Source organism: Tupaia chinensis, unplaced genomic scaffold, assembly GCF_000334495.1.
Source record: "Tupaia chinensis unplaced genomic scaffold, TupChi_1.0 Scaffold149666_1, whole genome shotgun sequence".
In the NCBI taxonomy this organism is placed as follows: Eukaryota; Metazoa; Chordata; class Mammalia; order Scandentia; family Tupaiidae; genus Tupaia; species Tupaia belangeri.
In genome coordinates, this window is record NW_006209511.1 from 1,290,625 (window position 1) to 1,310,737 (window position 20,113).

At 37.8% G+C, this 20,113-nt stretch overlaps 1 protein-coding gene across 3 annotated transcripts in view; it reads left to right on the forward strand.

The window, feature by feature from the left end:
- PDE1C (phosphodiesterase 1C) overlaps positions 1 to 20,113 on the forward strand; it is a 385,889-nt gene that overhangs the window by 358,939 nt on the left and 6,837 nt on the right. Inside the window, exon 18 of one of the 3 annotated variants that reach the window (XM_006171494.1) lies at positions 10,638 to 10,698. The exons of 1 other annotated variant lie outside the window; for it this stretch is intronic. In XM_006171494.1, the coding sequence (XP_006171556.1) occupies positions 10,638 to 10,651 (14 nt within the window). In that variant the 3' untranslated portion in view covers positions 10,652 to 10,698. Of the gene's footprint in view, positions 1 to 10,637; positions 12,972 to 20,113 lie in introns of those variants that run through there. One more of the 3 variants, XM_006171493.3, reaches the window with a different exon arrangement.

A 20,113-nucleotide genomic window follows, 5' to 3' on the forward strand; every position in this document is an offset into this window, starting at 1 on the left:
GTGAATCTGTGGTTCAAATCCCAGCTTTGCCATGTTCAAATTGTGTAAGCTCACCTAGACTTCTTTAGCTACATGAAATTTCTGTTTTCTCATCTTTCTAGATCCTAATAAAGATCAAAATAAAGGTAAAGTCAGATATAACATGTATTGGATCCCATCTAACATGCACTAGGACAATTTTTAGCATTCATGATTATTATGTGTCAATTATTAGTTAGTATAAAGAGCACCTATTGATAATTCTATCTCTGAGCACAGTCTTATATTCCCTACTACAATTTAATGTTTACAAGTAGAACTTCGAAAATTGGGAAGGAGAGGTTATAAAAGGTAAATATGGCCATTTTAGAAAAATAATAAAAAGTATAAGAAGGAAAATATCACCAATATTGTTACCGCTCAAATTTAACTAAAACTCCAGTCTTTATAAAGTACTTTTTTTCTTAGATTCAGATTACACTTTAAGTGGAAGTTTGTTTTCTCCCTTTTAGAATTTGATGTTACATTATGAGATTTTCTCTCTCATTAAATACTGCAACAAATATTTCAGTAATTGGCTAATATTTCCATGATTACATCACTATTTATTTATATATTCATTGATAATTTATATATGTATAGCATGCATTTTTGTTTTTACAACCTTATATTCTTGGGCATAAATATTTTCTTGAGTCCATGAGTATGGATTTAGAATAGATTCCTGTAGGTAGGAATATATACATGTTTAGGTTCCTGACACATAATTGTCAAAGTGATTTCAGAAAATTAATATCAACTTACATTTTTAGCATGAGTTTGCCCATTTTACTCTCCTTGCTAGCTAAACATTCTTTTTTTTTTTTACCAATTTGATAAGAAAAATGGTATTTTGGGATGAGCAGTTAGCATAATGGCTATGTTGCTGGACTCCCATGCTCGATCACAGTTCGAGCCCCGGATCCGGTGGCTTAAAACTCACGCCGAGTGTGTGTGCGTGCATGCCCAAGATCCCAAGAGGAGAATAGAGAAGGGATTGTGGCGTGGCCATCCCCTCTAGGGGGTGATTTCTCGCTATCTGTCTTTGTCTCTCTCTGTCTGGTGAGCACGCGCACCTTATAGCAAAAACCTCTCCAAAAAAAGTCAAAATGGTATTTTATCCATATTCATTTGCATTTATTTTAGCTTTTTAAAAAGCTGCTTTCTAGACCAGCAGATGGGGAGTAGTCGAGGCTCTCAACTCCCATGTGATCAACCAGTTCAAGTCCCAGACCCAGTGGCTTGAAACTTATGCCAGACACATGTGCATGTGTGCCCAAGATCCCGGGAAGAGAATTGAGGAGACGGGATGGCAGTGTGACCATCCCCCCAGGGGGTTATTTCTTACTCTCTGTCTCTCTGTCTCTGTCTGTCTAGTGAGTGCATATGCCCTGTAGTAAAAGTATAAAAAAAAAACAAAAAAAAACACCCTTCCTTCTAATGTTAATTCATGTTTTACACTTCTTCTTTTGGAAATTACTTGATTTCATCCATTTCGAGAGGCATGTTGCCTCGTGCTTTGACCCCTCTGAAACCAAGATGCTTTACTATCAATGATAAGTTATGATTTATTTATTTATTATTTTTAAATAATTATTTTACTTATTTATTTTTATTTATTTATTTTAATTTGACCAGAGAGGGACAGAGAAAGAGAGAGAAAGTGAGAAAGCAAGCTGCCAGGTCCAGGACTTGAACTGAATGTAGGAGTCCAGTGCCCTTAACCGCCATGCTATGTGCTGGCCCTGATATGTGATGATTTAATTAGCAGCACTTTTCTCTTGGTTTTACATGAAATAATAGTTCACTTTACAATTAGTGGCATCTTAGAACAAATGAAATACAATTTATGCCTACCTGCTATTTCAACTTCAATTTCTGTAGCTTTTCCACTCCAGTACAATGATTAAACTCAGTCTGCTGAGTAGTCTTTGAACTTTCTTGCCTCTGGGACTACCAGAAATGCTCCTTACTTTGGATGTCTTTGGTTAATTTTTCTTTGTGGTTATCTCCAAATCACCCAGGTAAAGTTAATATTTCATTATAATGATTTGTTTCTAAGTCCTTTGCCCATTGATAGGTGCATTTTTCCATGGTAGGGACTGCCTTATTCCTTTATGCCTTCAATGCTATCAAGATGACAGTCATATATCAGGGACTCATTAATGTTTATGAGGCTGGGTAGATGAATATGTGAGTGAGTACTCTCCAATGTAATTTATGATATATAGAAACAAACTATCTTCATAAAAAGACTAACACTAAAGTTGGATTTGCTTCAACTGTACTAACTTTCTTTTTGCACTGTAAAGACCTTACTCTATATTCTCTGGAAACCACTTTTGTCTCATCCTTGCTTATGGTTATTGTGCTCTTAGGACTATAGACCATTAGGAGGAAAATAACTTTAAACCTAGAATTACTTGTGAAGTAATGGTGTTGTTCTTTGTAAGATCATAATATTCCCAGGTCAGGTGGGTCCTCTAAGGTCAACATGGTCACCTACAAGCATATGCAGAGCTGACCTGGTTCTCACCTGGTCTGTTGGGGACATAGGACTGGCCTACTGGGTTTCCAAGTCCTTTGAGTCAGAGTCATAGTTTGGCAGTTTAAATTCATCCCAGAGTAGGTGTGTGATGCTATAGCTAGTGCTAGAGACAAACAGAGATAAGTTGAAACCATCTTCAAAACCTTGGGAGTGGAATGGGTGGCTCTCAAAACATCTGACATAATTTACCATACTTTGTCTAGCAGCTAGACTTATTAACTATGGCTAGCTCTTTGCTTCCCCTTCCTACCCCAGGAACATCACGTATTGCCTCCCCCAGACTCACATGCCTTTTTGGCCTCCTCCCAATGCCTGGCTAACTCTCACTCATGCATTCATCTCAGGAGCTTTGGTTGATAGCTATAGAAGAGATGACTTTAACTGCCACCACTAAATAGCAGCTTTTTAAAATCTCTGAATATGTAGTCAGTGAGTGAACCTAGTTGAGGATTTTAAAGGGTTTGTGTTATTTTCTTCAATGTTATCTGCATAGTTAGATCCAGTGTAATTAAATTAATAAGCTGTAGGCTAATCCAATTCAGTTATTAAAAGATGAAAACATCTGCTGCAAATTCTGGTCAAGGTGGTCTAATAAGTTCATTCTCTGACACACACTCTCCTTTGCTCTAAACACACAGAGGATGGGTAAAGTAAAATAAAATAAATATATTTTTAAAAGGCCAGTTCTAGAGACAAACAGCTCTGGTCACCATAAACAAAAGAGAACTACTATACAGCCTGCAAACCTACACCACAGGACAGAAGCTGTGGCATAGCCATGCCCTGAGCAGAAAGTGTATCTTCAGTATAGGAGTGTCAGGAAGGAGCTTGAATCCTGTGGAGCAGAAAAGACTATTAAGTAATCCAGGGAAATGCTTGGAATTAGAGCCAAGGAAATAGCCTGAATACAGAGCATGTGGTGTGGAGGCTAAAAAACGTTTTTTGGACATGTTGCCTGGAGCTATAACTTAGTAATACCAATAGGAAGCTGTTGGCCTAGAAAGGTGAAAAGACATTCATTTAGTCAGCTTAGGAGCTGGATTTGTGATATCTTCAGTATGATTATGGGACATTATACACAAAGTCATCTTATGTCCTGGCTATCATGTGGAAGTTTAAAGGACCTAGTGAAAGTAGCTATAAAACCACTTGATAAGCTGAGAAAAAAGAGAAAAAAATAAGGAAAGAGATGTAAGACAGACAAGAGAGATATCATGGAGAGAGAGAGAAAACACAAAGCCAAAATTGCATAAGCAATAAATGAAACAATAGATAAACTGAACTTCAATAAAATTAAAAACTCTTGTGATTCAGTTGACATTATCAACAGAGTAAAGAAACAACCTATGGAATGGAAAAAAAAAATATTTGCAAATCACATATCAGATTAGGGGTTGATATTCATACTATATAAACAACTTTAAAAACAACAAAAACAAGAAAAAAACTGATAAAAAAAAAACCAGAAAAGAACTGAAATGGATATTTCTCCAAAGTAAATTTACCAATTGTCAATCAACATATGAAAAAATGCTCAATATTATAAATGATCAGAGAAATTAAAATTGAAACTGTAATGAGATTCCACTACAAAGGTTCTAGGATGGCAAGAATAGAAACAAGTGTCGCTGAAGATGTGGAGAAATTAGAATCCTCACATATTGCTGGTGGGAATATAAAATAGTATAGCCATTGGTGCCAGAAGATGACATAACCATTACATCGCTGGACTCCCATATGGCTGATAGTGGTTCAAGTCCTGAACCTGGTGGCTTAAAAATCATGCTGGGCACATGCATACACAAAATCCTGGGAGGAGAATGGAGGAAAAGGGATTGCAGCATGGCCATCCTCCCTGGGGAAGGGGGGTTGATTTCTCACTTTCTCTCTCTCTCCCTCTCTCTCTCTCTCTCTCCCTCCCCGATGAGTGCACATGCCTTAAGGAAAAAATCCTCTAAAAAGAATGATACAGTCACATTGGGTAACAGTTTGTCAATTTCTCAAAAAGTTAAACATACTGTGACCATATGACCCAGTATTTCCAGTCCCATCTATATACCTATGAAAATTAAAAGCATATATCTACACAAAAATTTAAAGAAATATCCCCAGCGGAGATATATTTTTAAAGAATAATTAATAAAAACTATTTATTTATATAATTTCCATAGATTGCAATTTTGGTTATTTTCTTTTTTTGGAGGGGGGAGCATTTTTTTTTAATAGGGCACGTTTGCTCACCAGAAAGACAGCGAGTGACAGAGAGACAGAAAGCAAAAAATAAATCGCCTACCCTCTCCTCCCCACCCCCCGAGGGGATGCCTACGCCACAATCCCTTCTCTTCCATTCTTCTCTCAGGATCTTGGGAATGCATGTATACGCACCTGGCATGAGTTTAAGCCATTGGGTCTGGGACTTAACCCTTGGTCAACTACATGAGAGTCCAGCAACATAGCCATTATGCCAACTGCTGGTCCCTGATTATTTTCAATAGATACTTAAAAAAATTTTAAATTTATTATTATAATTTTTATATTACGCTTAATCACATGTATCTTTACAGTGTGTTGCATTTTTTCCAGCATGATTATCATGCATATCAATCAAGACAAAGACATTACAATCCACATCATCATAATCAAATAGCTTTTCATCTTTTTTTTCAGATTATTATTACTTATTTTAATTATTTTTTTAAATATTCAATCACTATATATCATTTGGCTTATAAAGAGAATTTACCCAACATGAAATACTTCTTAGACGAGTCCAGTTGAGAATGTTGAAAATACTATACATGTTATCATCAACAGGTAATAAACCATTTCTTTGTCCCACTGATGTCAAGCTTCTCTATTTGTTATCTTCCTATCCTTTTCTATACTATTCCTTTCTCCTCCCCACCCCCCATTCCACACTGTCTTCAGTATTCATAACTATTTTCACTGCTTTTATGCCCTCCAGTATTTCAATCTCTACTATAAAGTGTGGATAGTCGATATACATTAAGTGGATACACACAATATCTTTCTTTCATATCCTGGCTTGCTTCTCTCAGCAGTAGATCTTCCATATTTGACCACTTTCTATCAAATGCCAGGGTCTTGTTTTTCATGACTGAATAGTATTCTATAAAGTATATGTGCTACACTTTTTCCACCCTTTCATCTGTTTGTGGGCATTTGGGTTGGTTCCACGTCTTAGTAATCGTGCATAATAATGCTGCAATAAATATTGATGTGCAAGTGCTTTTCCAACTGAACATTCTCTTGTCCTTTGGGTAGATACCAAGAAGTGGGATTGCTGGATCAAATGGTAGTTCTATTTGTAGACACTTGAGGAACATCCATATTGTTTTCCACAGTGGCTGAACCAGTTTACATTCTCACCAACAGTGTAGGAGAGTTCCCCTTTCACCACATCCTCACCTTTTGTATTTTTTTAAGTAATTATTTTATTAAGCTTTATTTATGTATTTATTTATTTTTAATTTGACCAGCGAGGGACAGAGTAAGAGAAAGAAAGGGAAAGTAAGACTCCAGGTATGGGACTTGAACTGCGGTCGGCCGTGTGGGAGTCCAGCGCCCCTAACCACCATACCACCTGCTAGCTCCCACTTTTTGTATTTTCAATCTTTGCCATTCTAACAAGGGTTAGGTGATATCTCATTATGGTTTTAATCTGCATCTTCCTTATGATGAGGGGTGTTGAACATTTTCTCATATGGTTTTTGGCTGTTCATATGTCTTCCTTAGAGAGATTTTGTTCAGCTCATATTTTCATCTTTCAATTGGGTTATATATATATTTTTTCAGGTAAGCCACTTTAGTTCCCTGTATATTCTAGTTATCAGTTTCTTGTCTGAGGCATATTGTACAAAAATATTCTCACATTCTGAGGGTTGTCAATTCACACTAATAACTGTGTCCTTTGCTGTGTAGAAACTTCTTAATCTGATATAGTCCCACTTGTCTATTTTATGGATTATGGCCCATGCTTTGGGATTCTTATTTATGAAGTCTTTGCCTACCCCAATATCTCCAAGAGTTTCCCCAGTGTTTCAGATCTTTGATCCATTTTGAGTTTATTTTTGTTAATGATGAAAGACAGGGATTCAGTTTCATCTTTCTGCAGGTGGATACCCTGCACCATTTCACTGCAGAGTTATTCACATTAGACAAAATGTGGAAGCAACCTGTTTATCTATCAACTGGTTAATTATAAATAAATATGGTATATTCATAAAATGGAATAATATTTTACCATAGTAATAGAATATTAAGATGTTGTACATCATGGAGAAACCTTGAAAGCATTTTGCTCAGCAGAAGACACCAGACACAAAAGACCATATGTTGCCTTGTTCCATTTATATAAAGTATCCAGAATAGATTAATCCATAGAGACAGAAAGTAAATTAGTGGTTATTAGAAGATAGGGAGAGAGGAGAATGGGAAATGACTTCTCAGGAGTATGAGATTTCTTGTATAAGTGATGAAGAAGTATTGGAATTAGATGGTGATGGTTGCACAGCCTTATGAATAGGCTAGAAAACACTGAATTGTATACCTCAAAAGGGTGATGTTTTATGAATTATAAGTCATTTTAAAAATGAAAGAGCATAGGAAATAAATGGCTATAAAATGTATCCCTCAGGAATTCTAGAATTCTAGAGAAGTTGTAAAGTAATATTTTAACAAATTGAAGGAGATTTCAGAAAGTACATAGAAAATGAATTTAAAGTATGAATTTAGTTTGGTACCAAACATGTTAAATCCATGTATAGTTTTTTATAATACTGTGAAATGGAAAATTATCTTCTTTCTGAAGACCATTCATGGGTGATAGTTTCCCAAGAATGAAGAAAAATTAAAATTGTTAAATAGAAAATGTACCTCAGTTGCCATACCTAAATTTTTTAAAATGTGTACATCAGCAAACTTTCATCATTATATAGAGGGTGAAAAAATCTTAAATGGTACAAGAAGATGGTAACATGCAGGGAAACTACACGTAATCAACTGACAGTTAACTGACAGTAAAATTTGCCTTGCCACGAATAGATGATCAGGGGCCGGCAGGTGGTGTGGTGGATAAAGGCTTTGAATTCCCACATGGTCGACCACAGGTGAAGTCCCAGACCTGGAAGCTCACTCTCTTGCTTTCCCTTTTTCTCTCTCTCTCTCTTTGTCTGGTCAAATTAAAAAAATAATAATAATAAATGGAATTAAATAATGAATTCTTTAAAAAAAATAAAAAAGAATAGATGACCAGAAGATAATGATAGCAAATCCTCCATATGTGAGGAGACATAGAGCAATACATAATAGTTAAAATAGCTAAATGATTAGTTATGAGTGAAGACAAGGTAACAATATTTTCAGGTATGCCATAATATAATTTACCACTCATAAACTTTCACTAAAAGTAGTATTAAAGGACATACTTCAACACAAAGAAAAGAGACCCAAAAGAAAAGTGTGAAACATAAGAATTAATGAGAAGCACACAAGTAAATAAAACTTTTGGATTAATTTGAGTAACTAGTAACTGAAATTAGAGTAGCTAGTGACTCAAATTTACGTAGAAATAATGTCCAAACAATGTTAAATAGGAAAGAGCAACTATAGATGAAAAGAGGAATATTTCAATATAGCATTAAGAAATACAAAGATTGGGGCTAGCAGGTGGTGTGGCAGTTAAGGCATTGGACTCCCACATGGTTGACCGCAGTTCAAGTCCTGGACCTTGTGGCTTGAAAATCACACCAGACAAAATCTGAGAGGAGAGTAGAGGAGAAGGGGATGTGGCATGACCATTCCACCTGGGGAGTAATTTCTCACTTTCCCTCTTTCCAACAAGTGCATGTAACCTATGGCAAAAACCTAAGGAAAAAAATATGTATATGTGTATTTGTGTGTGTGTGTGTGTGTGTGTGTGTGTGTGTGTAATAAGGAGCTAGCCCCATATAGCACAGTGGTAAAGAGAAATGAATCCTATATGGTCGACTGAGTTTGTAATTTAGTCCAGGTAGTTTGAAAGCATGGCAGGCTTGTGTGCTCCAAATCTTGAGGAGATAGAGAAATGGAGGAAAAAAGATTATGGTATGACCATGCCCCATTGTGGGTACTTTCTCCGTCTCTGTTTTTTTTTTCTTTCTCTCTCACTTTCTCTCTCATTCTATTTTTCTCTTTCACACACACACACAAACACACACACACACGACCTCTGGCAATATTTTTTTTTAAATGTATCAGCTTAATAGAAGGCAGAAAGGAAGACAAAGAAGCAAAGCATAAAGAATGGTAAATATGGAAAGTTAGATAGTAGAAATAAGTCCAAAAATAAATCAGTAGTAACAATAATTGCTGGTGGCTTAAACTCACTTTTAAAACATAGAGTTTACATGATTAGATAAGAAATACAAGCTTTAGCTCTATTCTGCTCTTAAGGGACACACTTTTTTTTTTTTTAAATCAACACATTTTGCTAATATGTTGCAAAAGAAATACCATGCAAAATATAAAGCAGATTCTTTGAAAAACTTTATCCATTTTAGCATCTGTATAGTATTCTATTTCACAAATGTGGCAAGATATTTAAACTACTTAATGGTCCTTCTATTGATGGTTGCATTGATTAACTGTTACAAACAATGCCTAACATAATGTTGAGCCAGTAAAGAAAACCATTGCATGATATATTCCATATAGTATAATTTGTATTAAAATTTAAAACATTCAGAAATATAAGATATTTTATGACTACAAATGCAAAATATACATTGTGTACATACATGCACAAGAACAATACATTCCCAGCACTTTATTTTGTGGGGGAGGAAGACAGGGAACTATCATGAAGGGGTATACTCAGTAATTATATCTTTGTTATTTAATCTTCTTGAACATATTTTAACGAGATATGCAAAAAGTTAAGATTTTATTAAACCATATTGAGTATTTGTAATTTCTTATGCTTAAAATATTTTATGTAAAAGAGTTTCTGGGTGAAAAACTTATGACTGTTTTTTTTTTTTCTGGTGGGGGGAGAGGGTTTTGCTATAGGGCACATGCACTTGCCAGACAGATAGAGAGACACAGAGAGACAGAAAGCAAGAAATCATCCCCCAGGGGGGATGGCCACACCACAATCCCTTCTCCTCCAATCTCCTCTCGGGATCTTGGGCATGCACATACACATGCCTGACGTGAGTTTAAGCCGCCAGATCTGGGACTTGAACCACAGCCGACTACATGGGAGTCCAGAGACATAACCATTACGCTAACCACTGGTCCCACCTGTGGCTGTTTTCTAAGATAGTTTTAATTTCATTCATGTAGACACAATTTTACATATTATTTCCTAGAAATTTATTGTTTTCCCTCACTTAACCTATAGGTGAGGTAGGTGTTGGGATCTGAGGATTTAGGTATGAAGAAAATTCTGCAAGTAACATGTCTCAAGGCACCACAGGCCACTTCATTATAGAACTGATTTTGTGGGTTTTGAAATTACCTAAGTGGTCATCCCGGAGCTTCAACTCCAGAAAACTGTTCTGAAGACCTCAACTTGATTCCTTATACACCTATTGCAAAGCAGCTCTTGTATGGTAAAGTAATAGCACTGGCAGCCTTTTGTTTGCTAGAGCCAGCTTTACCTATTGCCCCATGGGATTTGTGAACCCAGTCAAGTTCTCTGGATGGGCCATCAATGATGGCTGGGGATATATTGGCTCTTGCTGCTGGAAGAGACCCAGAGATTCACCACCACTACCAGTCATGACTGCTAATGATGGAGACTAGTCAGTGCCTTACCTCTGAGCAGGTTCCTCAGAACACCTCCATCTCAGCACTTTCCTGAAGTGATCCTTAGATGGAAAGGTACAGTACCATGTCCATTCATTGATGCAGATAGCTGATGCTTGTCCCTGTGTGCAGCTGCTAGCATGCAAGGTAGTCTTGGCAGTAGATGCAGCTCTGCTTCTAAACTCCACTGCGTGCTGTAGAAGAGTTTATATGTTTAGAAGCCAATTGGTTTGCAATAACATTGTTGTGTGTCCCGTTTCAGGAGACTACGGATAAAACGTCTATCCAGAGGATTCTTCAGCAGAGACCTGACCAGTTCTGAGGTCTGAAGACATTTTAGGAAGCTTGTTTTTGTTACAAAATCAAAATACACATGTATTGTAAGTTGTTAACTTCACAATGATATCTTCAGATCTTCCTAATCCAGGTTTTTAACGGCAGATACTTTCATATGTATTACACACCTACAACAATCAGGAACAATGCAGTCTTAACATGTGTTATCTCATTTAATCCTCATAACAATCCTCTTAGGAAAGTACTATTATCTCCATTTCACCAAATAGGAAACTGAGGCACAGATTTCTCCAAGTTAGCAGGTGGCAGGAAGCAAACCTGTGCTGTTTTCTGTGAGATTCCTTTTCAGCAGATTAAGGTTGATGCTAATTAGTCCATGCTTTCTTTTGCATTTGTATTCTTCCTGGGGAGTAGAGCAATACCCCACATGCCAATTCCAAGCACATAATTGGGGTATGGAGAGACCCTGTGTTATCTTTTAAGTGAAGATTCAATTGAGTGTTTTCTCTGCAATGCTCTCATTTGAACATTCAAATGAGTTCATTTTTAGGAATGGCTGTTGTCACTTAATGTGACCTAGATTGGGGCCTATTTGTTAGCCCTTGATTTACTGCTTCAGAGGTCTCTAACTCTGAAAAAAAAAATTTATTTTTACAGGCTCCTTCTGAAATTGGTTACAGTCAGGGTGGACAAAGAACATAGGTCTACCAATTAGCCTTACATTTCTATGTTCATATGCACACTTGAAAAAATGAACATGTTGATGAGAAAAATCAAGTGAAAAATTTAGCTTGCATAATCTCTAAACTATTTTTCTCCATTGAAATGGCACGAATCATACACTTTGTATGTGCTAGGGCAAACAAAATGAAAACAAAGACCATTAAAAATGAACATCTCCTTGAGGGAAGAATTTCTTCTTCTTTTTTTAATATCCTTTCTCTGCATTAAATCATAAGGTCATAGGACATTTGATCGATAGTTGTTGTTTGAATAAGAAAAGAGCCAATTTTAGATTTTACAGCATTACTTAGTTACCTAGCCTCTCTAGCCTATTTATCAGGGTAGAGAGGTACAGCTCTCAAGGCCTCCCCATATTATGAGACTTGGAGAAGGCTGATATTTTAGCATCTGTGTAAAACAAAGTCTTGCTCAGACAACAGACTTGAAACTCGAGAGATAAGAGACTTGTTGACATTCTTTTTAAGCAAATGTGGACAGCAAATCTAGGTATCAAGATGTTGTTGACGCAAGGGAGAAATATTAGGTTCTATAGATCCTAGTCAACTTTGCCAACTGGTGTATTTTCTAGGTGATTCATTTATTTTTTAATAAATTGGAGATTTATAATATACAGGTCGCTGAGTATGAAGTAGAGTCGTTTTTTCACTCATTAAATATTTCTCAATGCCAACTGTTATCAGTACTGTGATTAAGCTGTGGGGATACAAGTATGTATACATCCTGTCCCTGTTCTAAGGAAGTTCCTAGGTAAGACTGAATTATCTATGAGATAAAGCACAAAGTTTCAAAAACACCAGAGAGTCTATGGCTCAGGAATGGCTTCCAATGAAGGTGACTCAGAGAATTTTGCTCAGCATAATGGATCTGAAGTGTCTTAAGACTCTGAAGTGCCTGTGTCATTTACCCAATTACATCAAAATTAGAATTCAGGGACTGAAATGCCTTCCATCCTGGTTGGTGGTCTATGCCACACTTTCTGCTAAGATTTCCAACACTCCTTTATACTCTTTACAAGGCACTGTTTGAAGTGACTGTATGGACCTCATATTTTTACATTGCATAAATAAATGAGAAGGTACACTACATGTTCTTGCTTTGCTTAGAATGCTACTTTGTTTCTTCAGAGTGGTTCCTTGAAGTAGCAGAATGGAATATTTGTGATTTTTGTGAAAATAATTACCCTTTAATCAATCCAAATGGTGTTTTCTCTACCAAATATTCCCAGATATGTTCATTAAGTTAATATCTTCATTGCATGGGAAGATCTTTCACTGGTAAAATCCAGTTAAGACTTTTCTATACCATAGACAATCCTCCAGGGAGGGCACCATTACAAGGCTCCCATGATGACCTTTTATCTTTGTGTGCTTTGTAATGATGATCATCATATATCAAATACCTACAGCATATTGAGCACTATACAAGGTGCCATATATACATTTTCTCATTTATAACCTCTTTAAAGTTCTCCCAACAATGATGCTAGGCAGTTACCATTTTTCCATTTTACAAAGGAAGAAAGAGGGTCAACAGGTGGCTGGATCCCACATGACCAAATGTGTAATTTGAGTCCCATCTCCATGGCTTGAAAATAATGCCAGACACATGTGCATGCATGCCCAAAATCCTGAGAGGAGAATGGAAGAGAAAGGATTGCAGTATGGCCATCCCCTCCTGGGAATGATCTCTCTTTTCCTCTCCAAGTGAGCATATGTATCCTATAGCTAAAACTAAGATGGAAAAAAAAAAAAAAAAAGGAAGAAGAAAGAAAGAAAAAAAAAAACCCTCTGAGTGCTAGAACAAATTATTATTTCCCTTAGCATCTCACAGTTAGTAATAGCTTAGCCTGGTTTTGCATGGCCTCAAACCCATGCTTTTCTCATCTTTCCACTCATCTATCCCACTTTTCTGTCACAGATCATAGCAAATGGCCACCATCATATCCCAAAAGTAGACATCTGTGGACTTTTCTGTCACAGATCATAGCAAATGGCCAAGGGTTGGCAACCTTTAGCCACCAGAAACAGGGAGCAGGTCTGAAAATGTTGTCCCAAGCATTTCTCTAGACTTAAGTATAAGCAGCTTCTTCTTAAACTTCTCAAAAGAAACTTAGCCCAAAAGCCAGTGGTTCTCGACTTTAGTACACTGTGGGATCATTGGGCTTTATAGTCATACCAAAGCTTGAGCTCCACTCCAAAGTAATTAATTAAACTCTTGGGCATAAGGCTTAGGCATCAATACTTTTTAAAGGTCCCCAGGTGGATCTGGTGTGCATTCAAGGATGAGAACCACAGGTAAAAGCAAACAGCTTCAGGTTAGATGGAGGGTAAGAAAACTATGTGGTTTATTTGTTCTCTGTGGACATATATTCCTCTGGGACTTGGAAATTCTGATCAGGTCTACATTTTCCCCTACTAGATTTGTGGTGGTTTGGTTCAGGCAAGATCAACTCAGTTCCCACTGGTTAGCTTCTCAGATAGCAGCTCAGTAAGAGAAGATGGAAGGTGCAGATAATTCAGCAATCTCTTTTTTTTTTTTTTTTTTTTGGGGGGGGTTTTTTGGACATAGCCATTACGCTAACTGCTGGTCCCAGCATTCTTATTTCTTGAAGAAAAGTCCTTGGAGTTACAGCATATTTAAAAATGCAGTTAATAGGTTTAATTATTCTAGTTTTTAATATAAAATGCTCCTTGAAGAGTTTAAGAATAGATTATCACCTTAGAAAACACATCATCTAGTTTTATGGTTGGGTTAATATTGCTAAATTGTATTGGATTGGAAAAATCACGACATTTTTCTAAGCAAAAATGCATCATAATTTTTTCAATAACCTAATATTTCTACAAAAGGAAGGAACTTCCATCAATGGCCTCATGATGATTTTGTGTCTTGGGAGGAAAATGAATTCCCTAGTTGGGAAAAGGATGATGCTGCAATTGCAAATCTTCCAGATAATTCCTAGAATAGAGTCTTCTTCTGAAGAAGGGATTGCAAACAGACAGTTAAGTGGGTACCTATCCTGCATCATAACTGTGCTGGCTGCTTTGATATGCATGACTTCTTTTCATGTTTACAGTAGCTGTCCAATGTGAGAGTTATTATTTTCATTTTTTGAAAATGAGAAACTGAAATCAAGTGCCCAGGTCACATTGGAATGGAGCCAGAACTCATCTGGCCACCTTTCAAGGATGGTGGGGGTGCTTCAAATGAGATAAAGAATGTGAAGATGAGGAAGGGGAGGATTAGAGAAAATATGACTGTAGTTGTCAAACTCAGCATGGTAGAATTGTCTGAAGAGCTTTAAAAATTCCTGTGATGTCATAATGGTTTCATCACTGGACTCTCACATTGTCTGTGGTTTTGGTCCTGGACCCAGTGGCTTAAAACTTACACCAGGCATGTGTGCATGCATGCCCAAGATCCTGAGAGGAGAATGGAGGAGAAGGGATTGTGGCATGGGCATCTCTCTGGAGGGTGATTTCTTTCTGTCTCTCTCTCTCTGTCTCACTGGCAAGCACACATGCCCTATAGAAAAATATCTCTCCTAAAGAAAAAAAAAATAAGACCTCAGTGCCACCCCTCTAAATTGTTTTAAGTAATCTGGATCCAACTTGAGCATGAGGATTTTTAATAGAACTCCATGTGGTTCTCATATGCAGTAGGCTTGAGAACCACCAAGTTAAAAGTTTCACCTGAGGTCCTGAAGTTCACCTGACTTGATTGCTTGTCTCCACTGACCTAGATGTTAGGAATACCTGTTAACATTCCAACATGGAATAGGCAAAGGAAGAGACAAACGCAGTTATTTAAGATGTTTTGTAGTCAGGATCTTTATGTAGTTCCTTCCTGAGCCATTACCACAAACGGTATTAAGGAGGATGATTTACTTTTGTTTCAGGGAAAACATGCAGCTACTACTAACAGGGTATTTAAGAATCCAATATATGACACAGTGTGTGCTCAAATTTTGATGGTATACTAGAGGTACAATTTTAACTTGACGTTTAGCTTATTATAGTAGTTCCCTTGTGTTTTTGTCCAAGATTATTTTCAATGTGGAAGTAAGGGATCTGAAGTCAGACTCCTTTCACACTATCCATGTAAACTTTGCCAAGTTACTTAAATTCTTTAAGCCTCAGTTTCCCTAACCTAAAACGGAGTGATAATAGTGCTTAACTTGTAGGATTGTAGTAAAGATTAAAGGCTAATCATTCGGATTAATTCATGTAAAATCCTTTGCATTGTACCTAGCATACAATATGCAATATATGCCAACTATTATTATTTTACCTTAGCAGTTCCAGAAATGAAAATCACAGACTCAATTATTGTATTATCCTATCATCAATGGAGCTGGTGTTAACATTTCAATCCCTTGCAATTCAAAACGTTTTGAATTGGTGATTTTTGTGTAATTTTTTAAGGATTTTTTTATGAAACTTCAGGCCAACACCACAAATAGATACCAAATTTTTAAATGGGATGTATGGCAGTAGGATTTTTTTCCTTCATGTAAAACAACATTTAACTGGCAATAAATGATTATTTTTATCTTAGCAGTTTAGTGTGATTCGTTTGGGGGGGGGTGTTTATGTGTATGTGAGTGTAAATATGAATGTGCTATCACAGAGATTCAGAAATTCTTTTCTTTTTAAAGAATAATTTTATTTAACTTTATTTATTTATTTATTTTAATTTGACCAGAGAGGGACAGAGTGAGAGAAAAAGAGAGAGAAAGAGAGAAAGAGAGGCAGAAAGTGAGAAAGCAAGCCACCAGGTCCAGGACTTGAACCACAATCAGCCATATGGGAGTCCAGCATCCTTAACCACCATGCCACCTGCCAGCCCCAGAAATTCTTCATCTAAAGATGCTGCTGCACTGCAGCATGCTAGTTCCCAAAGACCACTCTAAAGTCTTAGTGGATTGACAGAACCAAGACCAGTTCTAATGGAAACCATTTATAGCTCAAGGAAATTAGGCCACACTCAAGTTTGGGTGAGGACTAGTGAGCATTCTCTCTGGATTTCTCATAAAATGGTTCTGATTAAAAGGAGCACTGGGGCCAGCAGATGGCATAATGGTTACGTGACAGGACTCCAGCCAACTGCAGTTCAAGTCTCAGGCCCAGTGGCTTGAAACTCATGCTGGATGTGTGTGTGTGCATGCCCAAAATCCCAGGAGGAGAATGGAGGAGAAAGGATTGCAGCATGGCCATCCTCCCTGGGGGGGAAGGGGGGGTGATTTCTTGCTCTCTCTCTCTCTCTGACAAGCACACACACCCTATAGTAAAACTCTCCCTCTAAAAAAAGAAAAGAAAAAATATAGTATATAGCCAAATAAAACTGAGAAAATCTACCTGCTATTGGCTGTTCTCAGGGATTCATATTGCTGTTATTTCAGGTGCTGGTGAGGCCTGAGTGAAAATACTAGTTGAACATTAACTTAATTAAATTTGACTGAGGAAGCCCCTGAGCAAACTTAATGTATTCACAACTTTATTGAAGGGCACTTTTGGAAACAGTAGACTAATATACATAAAATTAGAGAAAGGGCTTTAAAAACCCTCATTTGGGGCCAGCAGATGGCATGCTGGTTAAAGTGGCTGGATACTGCAGAGCTGACTATACAGTTAAAGCCCAGACCCCATGGTTAGAAAATCATGCCCAGCATGTGTGCAAGCATGCCCAAAATCTCAAGAGAGGAATGGAGGGGAAAGGATTATAGCACAGCCATCCCTCCCAGGAGAAGGGTGATTTCTCACCTTCCCTCTCTCCCTGTCTCTCTGTGTCAAGCACGCTGGTTCTATGGCAACACAAAATAGAAACAAAAATACAAACAAAAAAAACATCATTTCTATTTTAATGTGTGAATTTAACCAACAACTGTGTTCACTTGATATATGAATAATTTTTTTAAAGTTTTTTTTTTTTTTTTTTTTTTTTGCTATAGGGTGCGTGCACTCACCAGACAGACAGATAGAGACAGAGAGACAGAAAGCTAGAAATCACCCCCCAGGGTGGATGGCCACGCCGCAATCCCTTCTCCTCCATTCTCCTCTCGGGATCTTGGGCACGCACGCACACGCTCCCAGTGTGAGTTTTAAGCCACCGGGTCCGGGACGCGAACCGTGGTCAACTACATGGGAGTCCAACGACATAGCCATTATGCTAACTGCTGGTCCTGATATATGAATAAATTTGAATTTGTTTCCTGGAGAAGGATAATTCTGTGTAACCGTTTCCCATTACGCACACACATTATTACACACACATAGTCACCAAGCAAAGTGGTCTGAGAAAGAGAAAGAAAAAGAGAATGAAAAGTAATTTGGGGGAACCAGCAGTTAGCATAATGGCTATGTCGCTGGACTCCCACGTAGTCAACCACGGTTTGCGTCCCGAACCCGGTGGCTTAAAACTCATGCTGGGCGCGTGTGCGTGCATGCCCAGGATCCCGAGAGGAGAATGGAGGAGAAGGGATTGAGGCGTGACCATCCCCCCTGGGGGGTGATTTCTCGCTTTCTGTCTCTCTGTCTCTCTCTGTCTGTCTAGCAAGCACACGTGCCCTATAGCGAAAACCTCTCCAAAAAAAAAGAAAAGTAATTTGGTAGTAGAAGGGGGAAAAGTCACATATACCTTTGGAATGGAATATATTTATGAAAAAGATAAGAGTTAAACAAATAAGAGTTAAAACTCCTAAAAGAACATCACTTTTATGAAACATTATCTGGAATTATAAAATTAAGGGTGTGTTCATTTTTGACTTGAACTTTTCCTAAATTCATTTCAAGGTAATATTGATGGGACCAACAGTTGGTGTAATGGCTATGTTGCTAGACTCCCATGTAGTCAACCGCAGTTTGAGTCCCGGACCTGGTGGCTTAAACTCATGCCTTGTGCATGCGTGCCCAAGATCCCGAGGGAAAATGGAAGAGAAGGGATTGCGACGTGGCCATCCCCCATGGGGGGTGATTTCTCGCTTTCTGTCTCTCTGTGTCTGTCTTTCTGGCGAGTATAGGCACCCTATAGCAAAACCTCTCCCAAAAAAAAGAAAGACAGTAAAATTGATAATAACTTTTCCAAGTTCAAGCTCTGGGCAAAGATATGTGACTTTTGTCAAAACGTTCATTAGCTAATTAGCCTGTTTTCTCCAAGTAAATGGCTCTAAGAATTGAAAGTGACTTTTTAAATGTGTCCCCAAGGGAAAGAAGTATCCAACTTGTGATAACCAAACATCTGGGTGGGCAGAAGGTAGGGTTCTGTTGCCACTTTGTTTCTTCTCCATTGTGTGTGTGTGTGTGTGTGTGTGTGTTGGGGGGGGTGGGTGGGGGAATGGTACTGGTTGGGTTCAGCTGTAGCAAGTACCCAGTCATTGAAATGAGGAGGGTTGGACCTCTGCCAATACCTCAGGAGTAGCCAGAGACCATGAAAGTGTCCCTCTGGGGGCCTTACCGTCATCCCCAAAGAAAGGTCCACATTAAATTCCCAGTGGTGCCCTCGTGCCTGACTATTATTTGCTCTGTCATCAAATCATGTTCCCCTGCAGAGCGGAAAGGCAATGGATGTGTACAAAACAGCCCCATATGAAATTTTCCTTTTCCACATTTCGAGTGAGGGTGACAGCAGGCATATAAGTATATCCACCATCTCAGTGGGAAGTCGATCTCTATCAGCGGGTTCAGACTCTATTTGCTGTGACTCCAGTAGCAAGGAGAGTTTTTGTTCTGACAATCAGAATTTCAGCAAACAGTAAATGTGTCTTCATGCTGAGAAGTGGGAAATTCAATAATACTTTGGCTGAGTTCATGCTGAGTAGCGAAAATAGAATGAATATGGAGAGGGACTGTGACTTAAACAGCAGTAAATCAGTTAGCCTAGACATTTCCAACAATCAGCTTTTAATCAGAAGCCCTCTCCTGTTTCTACTCCCATTCTCCAGGGTAACAGGACTGCTTTTACATTTGCTCCTAAAGTGTTTAGTGCCATAATTCCTTGTTTACCCTAAGAAACAGAATTAAGCACTCTGACATCTTTGAAGAAAAAAAAAAAAAAAGAACCTGTTCTATATTATTACGGAAGACTGCATGTTATTTTGTCACAACAGGACCATTTGTTGAAAGTCTTTACATTAGCTGACTCAAAAGGCAAGTTAGCAAGGCTATTAAGGAACCCGTCTGCAGTAACAGCTCCACTTATACTTGAACACTTTTTTAAAGCAAGTCACAAGTTTCAGAGGACGTTCCTCGTATGGAAGCTCCACAAGGACAGGGGTTTCTGTTTTGTGCACAGTTATATCAGCATGTATGGTAGGAGTTCTATGAATTATTTGATGAATAAATGTTAACCTGTAGGCTGACTCAGCTATGAATTCTCTGATATATCTAGTACTAACACCCCAAGTGAACTCAATTTTACTGTTTCTTTCTTTTTTTTTCAATTTATTTATTTGCATTCATTCACTATACATCATTACAGCATACAAAATGAGATTTTCCATCCAGAGTATACTGTATATTGTCTCAATCAAGCACATCAACAAACATGTTATTGTCAGCAAATGATCTTCCATTTCTTGTTTTCTGTATGTTTTGCTTTTTTCCCCCCATCCTTGGTTCCCTATCTCTTACCCTCTGCCACCTCCCGCTCTCCTCCCACACTGTCTCTGGTATCTATGTTTGCTTTCTATACCGTTTTCCC